At 35.8% G+C, this 19,583-nt stretch overlaps 1 protein-coding gene and 1 long non-coding RNA gene across 5 annotated transcripts in view; one reads left to right on the top strand and one right to left on the bottom strand.

The window, feature by feature from the left end:
• The window catches only part of LOC129795345 (E3 ubiquitin-protein ligase RNF19B-like), a 37,158-nt gene that overhangs the window by 16,961 nt on the left and 614 nt on the right, over positions 1-19,583 (bottom strand). The window contains exons 2-4 of one of the 4 annotated variants that reach the window (XM_055836593.1): positions 5,167-5,504; positions 716-974; positions 442-634 (exon numbers count right to left, since the gene is read on the bottom strand). In XM_055836593.1, the coding sequence (XP_055692568.1) occupies positions 442-624 (183 nt within the window). In that variant the 5' untranslated portion in view covers positions 625-634; positions 716-974; positions 5,167-5,504. Of the gene's footprint in view, positions 1-441; positions 635-715; positions 1,807-2,990; positions 5,505-19,583 lie in introns of all 4 variants that reach the window. The other 3 variants (XM_055836577.1, XM_055836584.1, XM_055836569.1) reach the window with 3 other exon arrangements.
• LOC129795398 (uncharacterized) lies at positions 8,347-17,912 on the top strand. Its single transcript, XR_008751124.1, has 3 exons — positions 8,347-10,502; positions 16,930-17,011; positions 17,090-17,912. It is a non-coding gene; the product is annotated as an uncharacterized LOC129795398 (long non-coding RNA).

The raw sequence follows: 19,583 nt of genomic DNA, 5'->3' as shown, positions 1-19,583 counted from the left end.
GAAGAAAGATGTGTTGAAGGAAAACAGATTAAGGAGAAAATCAATTGAACGATAAATCAACGGAAGAAGCCCGTCATATTTTTTTATATCTTATATTTTTCTTTGTCTTCTACGCATTGATTCCGGGAAGTTTTGTAACAAAAATAAGGGGAGACATTTGAGGGAATCTTTTGATAAATTCTTTCTTTCTTTCAAATCGTTCATGCTTGAGCATTTTCCAATAGATAAATCTCATTGATACACAAAAAAAAATCATTTTCCTTCTTTGCACATTTAATATCGCATTCTTCAACTCCACACGTCTTCAATCGACAATTTCAAAGGTAAATAGAGTCAAAGATTAAATATTTAATCTTGTGCTCTCAGTTGAATGTGATGTTTATGTGAAGTTTCTATTGTGATTGCAAATTGCAGTGTTACTTATCTTCTAAATCATCTCACCTTGCTATTCCCACTTCCGCTGGCACTTGCATGGCTCTTATCGTGCTTCGATGCACCCTTTTCAACATCACACAGTCGCTGTCCCAGTGGTGGGCTACCACGAGCTGCCCGGGCACCCTGCAGGAGAAGTCTCCTGAGGGAAAAATCCGGGAAACTCAGTGCATTTCGTGTACTCCTACGCATTTCTCTAGTCCTGCAACAAAAAGAAACATTTTTAAAAATATTAAGTAAAATTTTGCTCTGACTCGTTGTAAATCAAACATCAAAAACTCACTTGCTGTTGAAGATCCACAAATAGTTTCAGCAAATCAATTAGCATTTACTCAATTGCATGCCAATCCACCCACTCATGTTGTTTTGCAGTGCATCTAATGGTGAAGACATAACCACAGCACTACAAAAATTAAATTCCAATCTTCTGGTGAATTTGGAGTATTTATTTTAAATTGAAAAATATTTTGTAGGTAATGCACATTCAGAGTTGAACAACACTCTTGAAGTTTTCGACTAGATGACGAGCCAGCAGTGATGGTCTTGAATGAAGTAAAAGAACGAAACACAACAACTTAGTGTTAGAATACCTTGGCAAATATTATTTATCTTTGTGCAAAATCGACAACCCATATTTTGTACTTCATCAACAGCGATAATTGTTTCCTCATTTAGAAATAAAAACGGAACACACACAGACACTGTAATTGCTCAAGAACTCAAGGAATTGAATGCCATGGCATTTCGGTCAATTGACTGCGATAATTAGAATTTACCTTTTAGTAGTTTAAAAATAAACACAGAAAAATTAGAAATATTGCAATTATTCAATTGAAATGCATTTTTATAAAAAAAAAAATAATAAATCAAATTTCCGTCACAGTTGCAACTTAATTCACGTCGTTTAATTCAGTACAAAACAGTTCTATTGGGGCACTTTGTAACCACGTGGAGGTCTGTGTATGTTTCGTGTACGATATTGAAGAGAATCCACAAATAAATTTCCTCCAAACTTGTGCTTCTCTCCCTCTCCAATAAAATCTCTTCTACCTCCTCCACCTACCTACACTTCTTCTTTTCTGCCTTCTGTGTTAATGAGAATCAATTAATTTGTGTATTTCCCTCACTCGCTCATTCATCCGTGGTGATTTGTGAATGAAGCTCCGCCACATAGGCAAGAATTCATTAAAAGCACCTCATACAAAACACAAAGCATCGTTTTTAGGAAACCCACAAATTCACATTACGTTTAAGAAAATATACAATTTTGCAAAGAAAAATTCATAAATTATTTCTTTTACAACATTCTCTTCATTGCACATAATATACAATGAAAATAATTCTATTTTAGACGAAAATCACATGGAAAATGTACTGGTAAGCTGACCAAGCTTACGGGAGCTGTGTTTCTTTCAGTGTACCAATTTTGTGAGAGCAAACTAGAACGCGAATTAATTTAAATACGCGCAAAGTCGGGAAAAGTAGAAAAGTCATACGCTAACAAATCTTTAAAAGGCTATATCTCGAGAACGGATCCATAGATTTTCATAAATTTTTTTTTGTTTGAAAGGTCTTGAAGTCAGCTATAAAATATCGAAAAATGAAAAAAATTTATGTCGCCATTTTTGAAAAATTCGAGTTCGAAATTTTCGAAAACTTTGTTTTTGACTTTAGCGCCTCTTGCGGTCATTTCTCGAAGTTGCAATGTTCTAGACATTTGTAGGGTTTCACGAAACCTTTCATTTGCGCTTGAGTTGATCGAAATCGGACTTGTAGAACCCGAGATATGACATGTCAACTTTGGAAGGCTATATCTCGAGAACGGATCCATAGATTTTCTTCATTTTTGGCATGGAGCTAGATAATATAGTCAGCTATAACATATCAAAAAATGAAAAAAATTTATGTCGTCGTTTTCGAAATATTCATCGAAAACTAATCGAAAATTTTGTTTTTGATTTTTGGCCCCCTAGCGGCCACTTTTGAAACTTCAGATGTTCTAGAGAGTTGTAGGGTTTGTTGAGACCTTTCATTTGACCCCGGGTTGATCAAAATCGGTCAAGCCGTTTTCGAGTTATGGTCGATTTTCGATGAAAAATTGTGGCGGCCATATTGGCTAAACGGCTTGACCGATTTTCGAAAATGAAGTATCATTGGAAAGCTCTTGATGGCCCCTACAACATATAAAAATTTCAGATTTTTAGCTATTATAGGGGCTGAGATATAGCGAAAACAAAATTTTGAGGTTATTCAAAATGGCGGACGGGGGGGTGGGGGGTAAAATTTGACGTCATAATCGGACGTCTTCCAGTCGACTTTTAAACTTTGCCGTTTACCGCAAGTCTCTATCTATTACCGTTCTCTTGCAATTTAAGGTTGTACTACGGACGGCCGGACGGCCGGACGGCCGGACGGACGGCCGGCCGGAAAAAATTTTTTTTTGGCGCATACGTTTTTTGGAATGTGGGGACCCTAATTCGTGCTCATCCCAAGTTTGAGCCCGATCTGACGACTTTCGATTTTGCTCGGTACACAAAAGCTGTGTCTGAAAGAAACACAGCTAAAAGACGACGAAGATTTACATATTGATTCATAAAGTTAAATGTCATTCAAGCAAGAAATCATCATTTTATTCTTCCTCTTTTGTTCTCAAACACATTTATATCATTATCATTTCTTCCTCCTATTTTTTTCTATCTATCTCACATCTCTAATGCAAATATATAATAATATAAACACAATACAATACACTCATCAAATCATTTTTCATCATTTTCATTTTATGAAAATAATACCCGGGAAAACCTCAAATTAATAACATGCTGTAGCCACTATATGATAATTTCTATCCAGGAATCATCTTCTATTTGTGATCTTTTTGCAAAAAATATAAACACACTCACACACAAACATCATTTCAAGGTAATATTAATTGATAATGACACCAAATTGCTGCTTGATTTTCCTTGTAAGCATTCATTTATGTTTATAAGAAGATATTTGGGAATATATACATACGTGTGACCTTTGCAGCAAACTCTATCTTATTTTCAGACAAACTTTATACATTAAGAATTCTTTAAATTATTATAACTTCTTGCGAAGAGAAAATATTATTTCTCTTAACTACCTCCAATTTGTTTGATGAACAAACAAATAAAGATAAAAAAAAATTCATGGAAATGACATGGTTTACATTAATTTCTTAACTAATTTCACAATTATTTCTGCTTATTTATTGCCAACAAACAATGTGACTTTTCACCATAAGGAAGAATATTATTGCATTGTATTCATTTTTCATTGCTTTTTTTTCTCTCTCTCTCCCTCGTACCTTTCATACCTTTTCAGATAACACTTAATGGCGATGAAAAGAGGTGTTTTTCAGAGAAAAATCCCGCTGTTGCAGATTTTTCTTGCAATAATGCATAAATTGCGTAGGAGAGAATGATAAATGGTTCTTTTTTTTAAACAAATCTTTTCCTGCATTTAATGTGTAAGCCCTCAGTGTTTGCACATAATTGCAAATACAGTGGTGCTTCCAGATAGTTAACAGAACTCACTTAAAGACCTTTTTAAATAAAATTGTTTTCTTTTCACATTACAAGGTAGGTTTTGAAGAAGTTTTTAATTAAATATATTTACTTTATCATAACTTTCTTAAGAGAGTCTTCTATTTTTCACAAGTTTCTGGCCCTAAATATTCTTCAGTTAAAATGTCTGCTAAGATGTGGGCATCACTGTATATTTAAATTTAAAAGTCACTTGAATTTGTTTGACCTCTTTACCTTCTCAAGCTCAAGTATTCTCTGCTGCACTACACCTCTTGTCAATCATTAGTGCGCAAATTAACCTAGTATCGATATAATTGTGCAAAAAATAACCAACTTATGCGTTTTAGTGATCTCAACATTCTTACGCACACACGTCTCTCACTCTTTTTTAGCATTGACACATTTTAACCCGCTTCTTTTGCAGCATGCAGTATCGTATGATCAAGTGTGTATGATGAAATAACATCAGACAAACAGCAAAACATCACTATGAATTTAGCACATGGATATAATAAATTGTTCTATAATTCTGCATAATTGAGGGGGAGGTTACTGAAAATTTAAACCACTTATATGTACATATTTTATAGAGAACAATCCAATTTACTCACAACAATTGTAACACACTTTTTGACAACGATCAAGTTGCACCCAAATGAATGCCACACTTTGTAATTTACGTGAAAAATTTATTATTTCACCCAAATCAATATTATTTCGTAAACTTTTCCATATAGCACACCTCTAATTACTTTTCATCACCCTCACATACAACACGAAACATTTCATGACAATCTTCAAAGAATATAATGCAATGTTAATGAATAATTATTATTGAATTACCAATAGAGCTTTTCTTGAGACATCTGACACAAAATTCACATTTCAATTTAAACTTTTGCACATCCAATCTCAAGCAGACCCGAGAATCACAATTAAATTAATCTCAATTGCATTGTTATTGAGGGGAGTGAATGTACGTGACAGTCAGGCAAGAAAATTACATTTGGCAAGTCGTGGGGGATACACCACACACAATTTCATAATATATCAATAAATGTGAAATAAGATTCACTGAGAGAAACAAAAAAAAAGAGTAAAGGTATATAATATTACAATCGCATCACGCAAAATGTGCACAAGTTGGTGGTTTAAATGAAACTAAAAGTGAGAAACTCACGGCTGTAGCTTTGGTCAAACACCTAAAAACTTCTCTTTAGAGGCGCTCGATTGAAAACCTCGTTAGCTCTCCGCGCACTCACACTCCAAATTTATTCACAAACAACTCAACGGGTGAGCTTTTCAGCATTGGAGTTACTATATAGTTGTTTGTCGAGATTTTCTTTACACATATATATTGTTGTTACTTATTTGTCCGAGAGTTGGATGTCTTCGTCAGTGTGTGTTGGTAATAGTCTCAGATGTGCTTTCGCGAGTGAGAGGGAGTTTATACAGGCGGGAGGTCAGAAACTTCTTTAATTGTCTGTATTGTGGGTGGAATTGTGTATCAAAATGAATCTGCAATAAGAAAAAAATAAACAAACAATACATTGGTTGAGTAATTAGACACAATGAAGAGATTTGCAGCACATGTTTTTCAATTAAATAACAAAACAGCATCCCATTCATTAAGTTTTTTGGATGCAAAATAATATGAATTTGTTGCTCTTTCTCTCTCTCTCTCCATATTGCATGCTGTTTTTTTTGTTTTTGTGAAACAATAATTGAGAAAAGAGGGAAATTCGAGTAGTTTTCAATAACTCACTTTCCCACGTGAACCTTACTTTGAACGCTCTCAACGATGACACAGGGAAAAATGGCAAAGAAATGCGAGAAAGTCGCTGAGTCTATTACAAATTTTATCATTTTATATCTCATTACACACATAACAGATGCAAAAATAAAGTAATTTAATTGAAAATTTATTTTATTTGCTTTGAAAGCCAAAAAACGTAGAATATGCTTAATGATTTTCCATACTTTTTCTTGCAATTTTTATTAGCTTCTATAAAATTCATGCGATTTTTAATAAAAAAAAAAGAAAATAAAACTTAATCTCGATGATGAGACTTATTGCATCATTAGTTGTCGTGAAATATTTTATAGTTCAGTAGTATAATATAGTATAAAATGTAAATTAAACTGAAATGAGAGATTTTCTTAACAATCCCACTTCACTAATGATGATAGCAACAATTCAGCACGTAAGAAAAATACTGTACTTCAATCTCTCATTAACTTTTTCCACGACAATTCTGATATTTTTTTACGTGTCACTGAATAATTGTGGATGAAAAATGTAAAAGGAAAATATTATTTCACACTGCTAATTTGCATTTTTACTGTCCTCAAACCTTTTCTCTCCCTCTTTCTCTCTTTGTTTATTTTATTTTATGAAAATCTTTCTCTGAATCACCTTTCTCGAATTTGCATAATTTTTCAAATTATAATGTAATACATTTTGTGCTTTAGAATTAAAGTAAATATTTTAAAATATAATTGCGAATTGAGTTTAGTTATTCAAACAATTTTGTATGAAAAGATTTTCGAATTTTATTTGATACCTGATGAAGGTTATAAACTTCTAAAGAAACTTTAAATTCGAGACAGCAATGTCGGTTAATATGAAAAGAGATGGGACGATATTTGTTGCACTTCACCCACCTCGCCCACCTCAAATAATTTTAATTAGTAGTATGGAGAGTAAAGTAAATAGAGACACAAAGTAACATAATTAAAATACCTTTGTCGTCTACACTTGCGGTGCCGCAGGGATGCAAAGTGCAAGATATTTAAGATTCACAAGATACCACATTAAATTTTCTTCTAAGAAAATTGTCCTCAATTTCTCCCCAGAATACCATTAAATTTTTATCCCCTTCAGCTCTTTCCAAATTTTTTTCGTATCATCCATCTTCTCCGCAAATTAAATCAGATATTTATTTTTAGTATTCAATTGAATACTTCAACACAGAATTCAAGAGACAAAAATACCACACAAACAAACTTCTCAGACAAATTTTCCTCAATGACGATCATCCGATGAGATAAAAATGCTTCTTGAGAGAGAATTTTTCATCAACTGAAAGATTTATCGCATTTTTTTTCAACATCATTTAACCCAATCTCTTATAACCCTTTTGAAATGTTCACTTTGTGAAGTTTTTCTTATTTTAAAAAGAAGAAAAAAATATTCTTTCGTATTTTTTTCCCCAAGAGGTTGTGTGTAAAAAAAATATTTTACCAGCAAACTGCATTAATCTACTTTCTCTTTCATTACTCAAATATAAACAGCAAAACCACGATATTCTTGCAGCAATTTGGTCATGAACATCAGGTTTATCGTTATGTTGCAAAAAGCTTCATTTGCAATTTACATTGAAGTTTTTCTCTCTGTCTTTTCTTATTATCTCAGGTCTTTCGCACTTTCTGTCCCGCCGCAACACTTCAACTCATAATTTTCCTATTTGTTGTCCATCAACATTATTTTTTATCACATCATACATATCAACACTAATGTCAACATTGCTCTTGTAAGCTTTTATTTGTCTTCTCTATATTTCTCTTGTTCTCTCGTATTAGCATGGCTCAGAGTCAACATGGATATTGTTTTGCAAGAACCCCACCACTATAGAGCAAAATGGGGAAGGAGAAAGACCAAAAAGCCCTTTAATAATATTTTCATTTGATTTTCATGCTAAAGTCAAGGTTCTGTGTTGATTGATCTGGAGCACCCAGTGTGGTGGAGAGATAAATAATGAGGAGACTAACACAATAAGTGAGGAAATGTAGTGGATTTATTTTTGGGACACCACACTGGCCTGAAACGTGAACGAACACACCCACTAAATTCAGAGATACTACACTGTTGCAAATTTTGTCATTTTTCTCGAAGATTTAAGCTGCTGCCAGCTTAAATCGAAGGTAAAAACAGTTGTCAATATCTCAACTAAACTAAACGCAATATCAAGCCTAATTGCAAACTAACTCTATTATGCTCTCTGTTAATTGGAAAAGCCACGTAAAACAATTTTCCACAACAATTTTCTTCCAAGTTTTCAAGGTTTTGATGAAAGTCCAACTAAATAACAACAAACTACATAATAATATTGTTGAAATAAATTCATTTCGAAACATTGTATGGGATCGTAAATAAGCTAAAATTACTTTGTATTTTATTCTTATCTGTCTTTTTCTTTACAAAACAATTTTTTTCTTTACTTTCGTATTTAATTCTTCAAACTGAAGTGAAGATACGAAAGAGATTTTTATTCCTCTCGCTTTCATTGTGGCAACATTCAGTATTTCATATTGACAGCTTTCTTTTGCGCTTTTAATGAATCAACTCGCATACACAGACGAGACCTGAAGAAAATGCAAGTGCCCATCAGATTTGTATGTAAAAGAGAGAGAATGAAAAAGAAAAAAAAAATGGAAAATGTTGAAAAGACGATAAATATCACCTCATCTCTTGCGTACGTCATGACATTTCTTTATATAAAATCATTTTGACAAATTAATTTCACTTTTGCCGCAAGTGTGAGGTGAAGTTGAAGATAAAAGGTCTCCTCGCGGTGGGATTTATTAACAACCTTTTCACCATCAAGAGGATTGAAGCATTCACAGATCTCATGTCATTTTAATGTTCACTTTTCAGTGAATAAAGTTTTATTTGATAAATTTATAAGAGTGTGTTATGTTATTTTCCTCACCATGAAGCATCAATTAAATACTAATAGATACTCATGCCAATTTATAATACAAAGCTGAGAAAGGTAGATATTATACATACATATATGTATACTTATACACTCTTATATATAAATAAGATCTTTTCAAAATTACCTGTCCTGAAGAGTCGTCTTAAAACCAACTCTCTCGCCATGGCAACTTTAAGAGCAAAATGCAATCAATTGCCATGTTACAAATATCAACAATCCACTTAAGAGAAATTTACTGTAATACATATTTCCTATATATAATATCCACGTAACATAAACTACATAGAGGTGGACCATATATTGCGAGTATTAAGTGCATTAAACTAAAGATTAACGAAAGCAAATAGTATGTGGTATGTTATGTAAACAAGAATTATTAAATTCAGTCTCGTCTGTGACAAAGTATTTTGTTGATAATAATCTCTGCAGAGAAAATAAAATCTTATTGGGTATTGAGCTTAATTTTCTAATTTATGAAACCACTTAGCTATAAAATAGATTTAAGTAAGATTTTAAACTCAAATGAAATTTAAAAGAAATTGAAAAATAAAAAGATATAATCGCGAACATCTAGTGAATCTCCACAAGAAACGTTTTCTTCAGATTTGTAGTTTTTACTTCAAAAGTTCTCTCGTAAGAAACTTCAACAACACTTCTTCAAGTATTTTTTTTTAAAGATTTTATTCCATAAAACTAGCGAGAGAGGTATCATTAAAATTGTCTGATGGTTGTATTACCTACAATTTAGTTTGTATATCCACGTGGAAATTAAATTTCTGTTGATCTCACTTTTTCTCAACAAAGTGTAGTAGATAGGCAAATAAAAAGAGTCACGTTTAACTACTGTTAATTTTTGATGTTTTATACATCTTTTCACCGTCAATATGTACGTGCGAGACACCTTACGCATTTAATTTACTAAAATTCTGTAACACCACCATCATATAACAGTGTCTCTCTTTTTTCTCACTTTCAATCTTTTTTTCTTAACTCTTTCCGCATTACACGTGAGAGAGATGCCGAACAATACCGTACTTTGGGCATGAAAAACAGTCCAAGATAATTCATATTAAAAATTCAGCTGGTCTATTAGGTAACAGCTATAATCTTTTTCTTTTTATTTATTCCTCCTACCGTAAAGAAACCTTTACAATGTGCGTTTTTTTTATATTCGTGATGTGACGATTAAATATATTGATTCATATCTTGGTGCTATCGCAATGCACTGACTTTGTAGTTTGTTGGTTTTTTCTTTTCGTCTCTGTGGGATAATCTCCAATTGGATATATCATGAAGCAATAGCCAAACATTAACCCTTTACCTTTGAATTTTTCTGTAAATCAAACAAAAAACCGCAAATATTGAAAAAATTTCGCAAGTATGTATTTTTATTCTCATTCCTCGTTATTTACTCAAGCTAAATTCATACCATTTAATCCACGAATGAGTTATTTCATCTTGGAGCGCGTTGAAATAGTTCTAGTGAAATTTTTTTTAACTATTCCCTCATTCTGCTTTCAATCGATCCATTTGGAAATTTCTACTTGTTTTGGGAATCTATTAAATAATTCCTCATTTATTTAATTCTTTTAAAGATCATTTTACTTCTATTATCAAATTCGTTGACACATAGTTGATAAATAATATTGTTTTTTTTTTACTTTGTCTTTGATGATTCATTTAAATTTTTCCACGGATAAATTTTTTATTTAAAAAAAAATATGCTTTTGATGTGATAGAGCACACTCCCAAATTGCCTCTACATTAATCTGTGAGTGTCAATTAATCAACCATGGTGAGTACTTTCACGGGGAAAAAATAGGTAAAACTTGATAAAAACCAATTTTAACATTTTGGATTACTGATAATGTTGCGATATCGCACTTGTCCGTCAATCGCAGAAAAATGTGTTTATTTTCGCTGGTGTGTAACGCAATTTTTCATGCATTTTTGCAATCCAGCCCATTTAACGCTTAAATAAACTTTATTCAAATAAAGCATTTTCGTGGAGCTCACACTAAGATGTAAAATAATGCGTAATTTAGTAAAACCGTTAGGATGTTTTACTTTAAAGGAATATTATTTAGTAATTCTTTAGAGCTAACGTAGAAAATTTTATTTTAGTTTCTTGAGTAAAAGTATAAAGAATATAAGAAAATTAAGAGAATTTCTTTAATAATCATTACTTTGTCTTTCGGTTTACGCATTTTCTTACATTTCTAGCGTGAATTCCCATCAAGATTAAAATGAATTTTCCTACAATGCACAAAGAATAAAATAAAATAAGCTTTGAATGTGGTTAATTAGGCCAAGAAAGTCAATCATAACGCGTCCAGTTATAAGAGTTGGTGTCCCACAACGTGTAGAAGTTTGTTTATACGTTGTAAAGCTATTTGTGAGCAGAATTAGTAGGCAAAGTTGATTTTTTTTGTAAAATTCGGCAATTTGATGGATAAAAATGATCATATCTCAAGTTCTATAAGACTTACAGAAATTTATTGACTAGTTCTGGAAAGGTATTAAAATAAGCTAGAATATGGGATAAATTTTGATACTATTCAAGGTCACCTCTAGAACACAAAATGGCGGCTTTTTGTTTTACCAAAACAGTTTTTTGCATTTTTTGTTCTGAAGGAATGGTTCTAGAGGTTTCTAATGTTCTAGAAAGTTGTAGAAAATTGCAAAACCTTTAATTTGATACCAAGTTGAGCAAAATCGGACTAGCCGTTCAGGAGATATGACTCTTAGAACTTTTCAAATTCAAGAATTTTTCAAATGGCTATATCTTCTAAACGGCGACATAGATTTTTTTCATTTTCGGACTGGTGAAAGATATTGAGTCAGGATACAACATATCAAAATTTAAAAGAAATCGATAATGGGGATTCGGAGATATTGCCCCTTAAAGTTAGGCAATTTTTGTTTTTGATTTTAGCACCTCTTGCGGATGTTTTTGGAACTTGAAATGTTCTAGACAGTTGTAGGGCTTCTTGAAATTTCTGCAACCCAGGCAATGGCACTGGGCTGGAATTGCCGGTTTCTTGTGGCCCGGTTGCCGTTATCATTTAGGATCGGCTAGTGTGTTATTTCTGTGCATGCGTGTGTATTTGTTTTCCGCACACACTAGTATTTGCCAGATCCTGTCCACCTAAGTTGGCTCGCCATTTGACGGCCCGCTTTGTCTGAGGCCTCCCAAGCCGTTTTGTCCCATCCCTTCCCTCTTATTAAAGTAATATCACAGTTTGATATCACAGATCGTTTCCTTATCACTGGTCCAAGTTTAAAATCTTATAAAAGTTTTAATTAGGGACAGCACAAATAAGTTAAATAAAATTACCCTTAAAAAGTCAGGGTAAACATAAAACATTAACTCACAGTGCACGTTGTATAGACACAGTTGACAAACGATATGAGGGGAGGTGTGGCTACGGAGGAGGGCATTTGGGATTATGGATCCCCTGGCCCTGACCGACCATCGTAGTCCATAAATTGGTGGTAAATCTCTATGGACCTACGGATGGCGGTCATGGAGACTTTAGTGGCAAATTTTTTTGTGCCTATTCGGAGCCTGTTTAGGCCCTCTAAAGTCTCCTTTGGGATTGCCCCTCGGGTGCCTACCACTATCGGCACCACGCGCCCAGATGTTGCGCTATAGCGCTCTTGGGCTAGGGGGATAAGGGGCGCATATTTTTCACATTTATCCCTTACCCCTTCGGCGAGGCCACCCATATCCTCATGGCGGACTGTTACGTCGACCAAGAGGACCCCTTCCCGGTTCTTTACCACCAGGTCGGGTTTAAGGTAGCCACCTTCGGGGAGGGAAAATGTTGGCTCTTTAGTGAGCACTGCCCCCGGATCCTTTTTCGTCACTTCCTCGATGACAAGATCTAGGATCTTATTGTGACGGTGGATCCTCGTGGCTTTGGTGTGGGTGCACTGACCCATAATGTGACCCAGGGTCTCCGGAAGTGCTCCACAGTTTCTACAAGTCACGTCTGTGTGGCCGAAATACTTCTTGGTTGTGACTTTAGTGGACAGCGTATTGGTGCGAGCCCTTAGTGCTGAGATGTATCGGCATGGTTTGAGCAGTGTTGGCCGATACAACCATTGATTTGCCTCCTGGGAGTCCAGGAAGGCGTGTACTGCTCTTCCGTGAGCTTCGCTGGCTGCCCAATTATCCAATTGCTGTTTTCTTTCACGAGCTTTGTAATCTTCAAGTACCTGCGGAGATTCTATCGGCCATTGTAGTCTGGCGGACTTGGCCACTCTCTCCATTCGGCCAAGGAGTCCGGAGGCCCGCGATAGGTGCCTTATAATTGGATCCTCTGATTGGAGAAATTTGAGGCCCAATTTTAGTGCGGTCGACACTACTAGTGTCTCGAGTCTCGGCACCGCTAATCCTCCATCTTTATTCCTTGTGTAGAGGAATCCTGTCGTGACTGAGTCGGGCAGATGGAGGATTCTTTTGATTGATACCCTTATAGATCTGTCCAAGAGCCTGATCATCTTTATTGAGGGAGTGATCACAGTTAGCTGGTACAGAAAGTGGGGTATCAAATACCTGCAGATGAGCTGAACCTTTTGATGAGGTTTTAGTGGTAGCCGACTTGTTCCATCCAGGCTTTTAAGAAGCTCATTCTGCAAGTGTTCGGCACCAATGCCGCTCCAGGGTGAAACTCCAACCCCCAGATAGCGAAGAGAGTCCTCAGGCTCTGCATATGGTACTGGGTGCCCACTCTTTAGACACAGAAGTGGGTTATCTATGTACCATGCACGCTGGTACGGCACTATGCTGAAGGCTGTGCATTTCGATGGTGATAGCTTCATCCCGAGAGCATGAAGGTATTCCTCGGTGCACTCTAACAGCCGCTCCGCTCCGCGCTTGTTTCTAGCCAGAAGGACGATATCGTCAGCAAAGCCTAAGCTGCTGAGTTGACATCCCTCGGTGAAACTAAAGCCCTCGCAACCCTCCAGTCTCCTGAGAAGTGGGTCCAACACAGCATTGAAGACGAAAGGTGAAAGGGGATCGCCCTGTTTCACTCCCCGCTTCAGCTGAATTTCTATATGTTCTCCCTTATGTGTGATCGTAGTGACTGCGTCTGTATACGATCCCTCCACGAGTCTAATGAAAGCTTCCGGAAGCCCCATTGTTTGTAGAGCTGGTCTAACTGCCTCATGAGGGACTGTGTCGAACGCCTTAGAGACGTCGAGCTGCACAAGTGTTAAACCATCGGTCTTCCTCGCTACCCACAAGACATCGCGGAGAATTTGGATGTTGTTGAAGCATCCGGGTTCGGACACAAAGCCTTTCTGACGTGGGTTAAAGGTTGTACACCCTCGAGCTTTCTTGTCTACTATTCCCCAGAAAAGGCGAGATAATATCGAGCTAATGGTAATTGGTCTGTAATTCTCAGCCTTACATGGATCCTTGCCATCTTTAGGGATAAGGGTAGTTCTGTTCTTTTTCCATTCTTGGGGAAGCTCGCCTGAGATCATTACCAGGTTAAACCACCAGCGAATTACTTCTTGTTCCACCTCTCCACGAAGGTGGCGTCTCCGTACTCCGTCCAATCCGGGAGCGCTTTTCTCCCTGGTTCGACTTATTTGTGTTTGGATTTCCTCCGCCGTGATGGCGCTCAAGACCTCATTTACGGGTCGCGTAGGGGACGGACGGCCCATGTTAGGGAGATGAACTACGGGCCTGGAGCCCCACAATTCATTGTAGAGACTTTTAATCTCGTTAGTCGAGGGAGATCCCCCGACCACCTCATGGGGAGTTTTTCCTTCCCTAACATACTTAGCCAGTAGGCCGGGTTCATTGTGGAATAGTTCTTGGACTCTCGCGTACTCGTATTGTCTACGAGCACCTCGTCCCCGTCCCCTTCTAGGCCGGCGCCCCGACTCCTCGGTGTTATTCGTTCTGGTCGCCCCTGTCCTGGGCACTGCCGCAATTTTTGCATTAAAGAATTGTTGAGCTTGTATGTTTGCTGCTCTTGCTAAGGCGCTCGCGGACTCAGTAGAGTTCCCAGCACTAATTAGTGTTAATCTAAGCACCCTAAGCAACTCTTCTGCTCGGGCGAAATGATCTTGCGTAGTCTGTGCTACTGTATCTGTTAGCACCTGTTTGCGCCAAGCTGCATCAGCATCAGTATTGTCCTCCCGATTAGTCGCCTGTTGCCCTGTGTGCTGGTCCTGATTTGGATGTGCTTCCTCCTCTTGCGATATTTCATTGTTCTGCGCAACACCGTAATCCTCGACCGATACCGGAGTCGCTTCCTTCATTTGATACCAAGATGATCAAAATCGGTCAAGCCGTTCTCGAGTTATATTGAAAAAACACTTTTTGCTTTAGGCCGCCATATTTGCTAAACTGCTTGACCGATTTTCAAGTATGAATTATCGATGAAAACGTCTCACTGAGCTCTACAACATACTAAAATTTCAGACCTCTAGCTATAAGGGAAGTGGTTGACAGTATTTCAAAATGGCGGACGGCGGCCATCTTGGATTTTGAAAATGCGAAAAAATGAAATTTTACACCCACATTTCTATAGAAAACTTCAAACCGGAAGTCTCTATCTGTTACCGTTCTCGAGCTATAAGGCAAAATGTGGAGTCCAGGCCGGCCGGATCAAAAATTTTCCACCACCATTTTTGGAATATGGGTTGTCTGAAACGTGCTCATACCAAGTTTGAGCCCGATCTGAGGTGGTCGGTTTTTCCGACAATTACAATACTTGGTGTTGGCCACGAAGTGGAACACCAACTAATAAGGTTTAAGACAAGCCCAGAAACTCACCGAAAATAAAGTAAATATGAAAAAGAATTATTTAAAAAAATGAACGATATAAAATGTGCGCAAAGAAACATTCATGCTTTTTATTTCATTTAGCACAGTAATTAAATCATTCGGTGTTTGTGTATCGAAGGACGTTTATTATGCAATTTTTGGCGTAGAATTTTATGTGTGTTCGTTGAAAAAAAAAAAAAGTAATCCAGCATCACTGATGCAAACAATCGTTGCAAAAATGTATATGATTAAGTTGATGTGAAATGTAAGAAGGAAAAAAAACTAACGACTAAATTGGTTTTTCATGTCGTGTGAAGAAAAGATATTATAAAAATTAATACACAATCAGAGAGAATCGAAAAATTAATTGCATTTGAAAGGAATTTTACATAATTCCTCCCATATATGATTGATACGATCACTCTCTCGGAGAGAAGAAAAGCCCGCCAAGATGCAAAAGCGAAGCAGTGGAAAATATATGTATATAGAAAAGATGCCTAATTAGATTTCTATATAACAACCATATTAAAGTGAGATAGTTGTGCGCCGAACAGGAAGAGATGCACACAAATGAAGAACTACTGTTTTCTGTTTTCAATGCCGCAGAGTATATAGTAAAATAAGAGAGATAAAACAAGATAAGAGCTGAGTGTTTTTGCCTCCATTTCAATTATTGAGAGTGCGCGGTGTACAATTAAATGATTCGCGTGCCCGCTAAAAGACGTGAATCTCAATTTTCTTACTTTTTTGTATGTAAAACTTAAACTCCATGTATAGCATCAACTTGATCTATATTTTTGAATCAAAACTTGATTTATTTAGGTCATGCATTGTGTGTATGCCATTACCTACAACATTGTGCGGTGTAATTTAAACTAATCAAGAGAAACGTTTAACAATAGAACAGATTTTGATTAAAAAATTTATTAAATTGTTCATTTCTTTTTTTAGCAAATCACATGTCAAGAAAAAATTAAGAAGAAAAAAGAATAAAAGCTGCGCCTTTTTCACACTTGCTGATAAACTCACGAGCTAAAGGACAGTGTGGTGATAGCTCTAATCACATACTATATGACTTTCGTATTCACAATGTTTTGTCTGTCCAACTTTTGTCCCATTTCCCTCCTCTTCGTCTACATCCCCTCGCCTGATCATCAGACAAATTATCTTGCAAGCTTCTTTTTTCTTGCCTTTTATTCTCCAATTCGAAAGCACTTTGCGATTAGGCCAGCAATCACACACATGTGTTCAATTTCTCATTGCTACATACAAAATTTCCTGACCCACAAACGTTGTATTACGTCGTGTGGTTTTTCTCAAAAACCCCCCAAATGAAAGAAAGAAAAAAATTGATCAAAGTGGAGGAACTTTCGTTGAATCCCACCTTGGAAATTATAACTCTTTAATTTTGTTTTCTTTCTTCGCCCACAAGGTCCAGTGAAACAATCACCACACATATGCCACGAAATATTCCTCCTCTCGCATCACATGAGCTGTCCCTGAGACTTTTAGGGGTAAGGGAAAATCAATTCTATCGTCATACTTTAACTCGCATATTATACTCAAATGCACTTTCCCAACAATTTTCGCAGAATTTTCCACTCGTCAGGGACACACAAGGAGCGTCGGCAAAGGCAATTTCATACAATCCTCCTCTACACAAAAAAAAAAAAATAGGGGTGGAATCCTTCCAAGACAAGTTCCATCAACAAGGACATTTCTTGCAAAAGAGAAGCTTCATGGATTTTGGGATAAATCGAATGGGATGCTATACGTAAGATCACAGATAAAATAAGCTTATGGGATTATCCTATATGAAAACATTCTGTGTGCGGTGTAAAACGAAAGAAACTTTTGGGTCATATATTCCCAGCCAAACCATGAAAGAAAAATGAAAAAAAAAGAATTCTCTTGCAAAACAATTGAAGTGTATTTTGCTAAATTATTCACAATTGCACACGCACAATGGCAAAGCTTCATCTTATGTCGCGCGAGATAGTACGAGCCTGAAGACTCCAAGCAGCCTTTGTCTCAACACGTGAATATAATCTAACTAAATGACGCACATTGTATAAACAAATAAATATTATGTTGATTTACCAGCAACACACATTTTCTCCCCAAAGCCGAATATTTTGTAATACCGAATCTTTGCGAAAATTAGCCATTTCTTTCAGAAAGATTAAAAATTTTAAGAATTTGCGAATGAATTTTCGAAGGTTTGCAATTAGCATGTCCTAGTAAGAAAATGTTAGTAAGTGAATTTAATACTAAATTTGAGGATCATCAACTTTGGATAGAAATTAATTCAGATTTCATCCAAAAACAATTTGTAAAAAAAGAAGTTTAAATAAATAAATAGAAGAATTCATGTTTCAAAATAAGAGTTTTTGATTGGCTAATAAGTTTGAACAAAGTGATTTCATTGGCTATCTCTCACTTAAGGGGTGTAGTCTGGATGTAACATTAATTTGAACAGGGTATAGATAACGACTTATCAAATTAACTTGAAGCTTTAAACAGATTTTTAAACACGAAGAGATTTTTAGTAAAAAAAAAAAATACTTCCAGCGTCTTAAAATCTTGTAAATATACCGTATGCTTTTATAAAGATACACAGAAGGAGCATGTGGGAAATTATCCGGAGATTAATTTGGAAATACTTTTATGACATAAATTAACAAGCTTTTCAGATCTCATTCATTCTCAGAATAATTTTCTATCGCGTCGTGTTTTTATGATTTTCTTACGACAATATTAAGAACAAGCTTATTTGCTGAAGATGTTTCACATCAAAATAATACAGCAAATAATGATTAATTGAATAAAATTATCTTCAATAAATTTTGAGAAAAAAAATTACTGGAGAGGAAGATAAATTTTAAATTTTATTTGCATGATTTAAAATTATTTTGTAGTTTTGAGCAAAATTTTCTCATCTATTACGTTGCTTCATTTTACCTCATGTCATGTGGATGTGGGGTCATTTGAAACATGCAACTTTAAATGAAAATGTTCAAAATTTTCATTAATCTCCCTTTATTTCTGCTGATTTTATCTTAAATCAGTTCAACGAGAAGTTTTAGAGATATAAATTCTTAAAGATAAAATATTAAGAAAACTCTCTTTCCCCACTCCTCTATTTTTAAATCTGAAACAACAAACTTCGTATGAAGAAGACATTATTCATACACATTTCTTGACCTGTGTGAAAAAAGTCATTACCAGATTTCAAGGAAAATTGCTTACCTTCGCAATTTATTTTCTGCATAATATCTCATTTTTGCGACTTTTCTACGAAATATTACATATTTTTTGCGAGCTTTTTTGACTGAGGTCGATGGCAATTTATTTTCTATTCGCGCATTTTTGGTGTTCAATGAAAAATATGTATTCAATGTATTAATTTTCTTCGCTTTCCACGACGTCAGAAGATTTGTTGTGCAAAAATAAATTATGCTAAATATTCGTCACCGCGAGGTTGCAACGAATAACATTCTGTGGGATTTTTTTGCTCCTCTTTTCATTGCTTTTGTTCTCGGACGATAAGAATATTTTTCTCGGGAAATGCTATGAATGGCTGTGAATCAGTATTCGTTATTTGTGTGGAAAATGAGTGGTGATTGCTTTTATTTTTGCTTCAACTTCTGGGATGAGCGCAGCATTGCTCAAACGAGGGTCGCTGGCTTTATTTTAGTGATCAATGCGAGAAGTCAACAAACTTGCAGTGTAGCTGCTGCTGCGAGAGATTTTCGGGGTCCTCGAGGTATGTGGGAAGATTTGCACAGTGGGGCCCCCCAACGTGGTGGAGAGAGGTACAACAATGTAATATTGCAAGATAAGAGTTGAGTAATATGAAATTGATCGCCTTGTTTGTTGTTGATGCAAAAATCCACAAAACTCCAGTGGCCACCAACAGCAGTGTGTGTGGGGCTCGAATGTCTTGTGGCATTGACTGGGAGCGATATTGGTGTTGCTAATTGAGGTGACACTGCTCTATTTACCTGGCTGGTAGACCTGGCAAAATTTATCACTTTTGGCCACTCTTTCTCATCAACCCGAAGAATCATCCGCACTATAGCTTGG

The sequence above is a fragment of the Lutzomyia longipalpis genome, chromosome 1, assembly GCF_024334085.1.
Source record: "Lutzomyia longipalpis isolate SR_M1_2022 chromosome 1, ASM2433408v1".
Lineage (NCBI taxonomy): Eukaryota > Metazoa > Arthropoda > Insecta > Diptera > Psychodidae > Lutzomyia > Lutzomyia longipalpis.
This window is presented reverse-complemented; position numbering and strand designations above follow the sequence as displayed.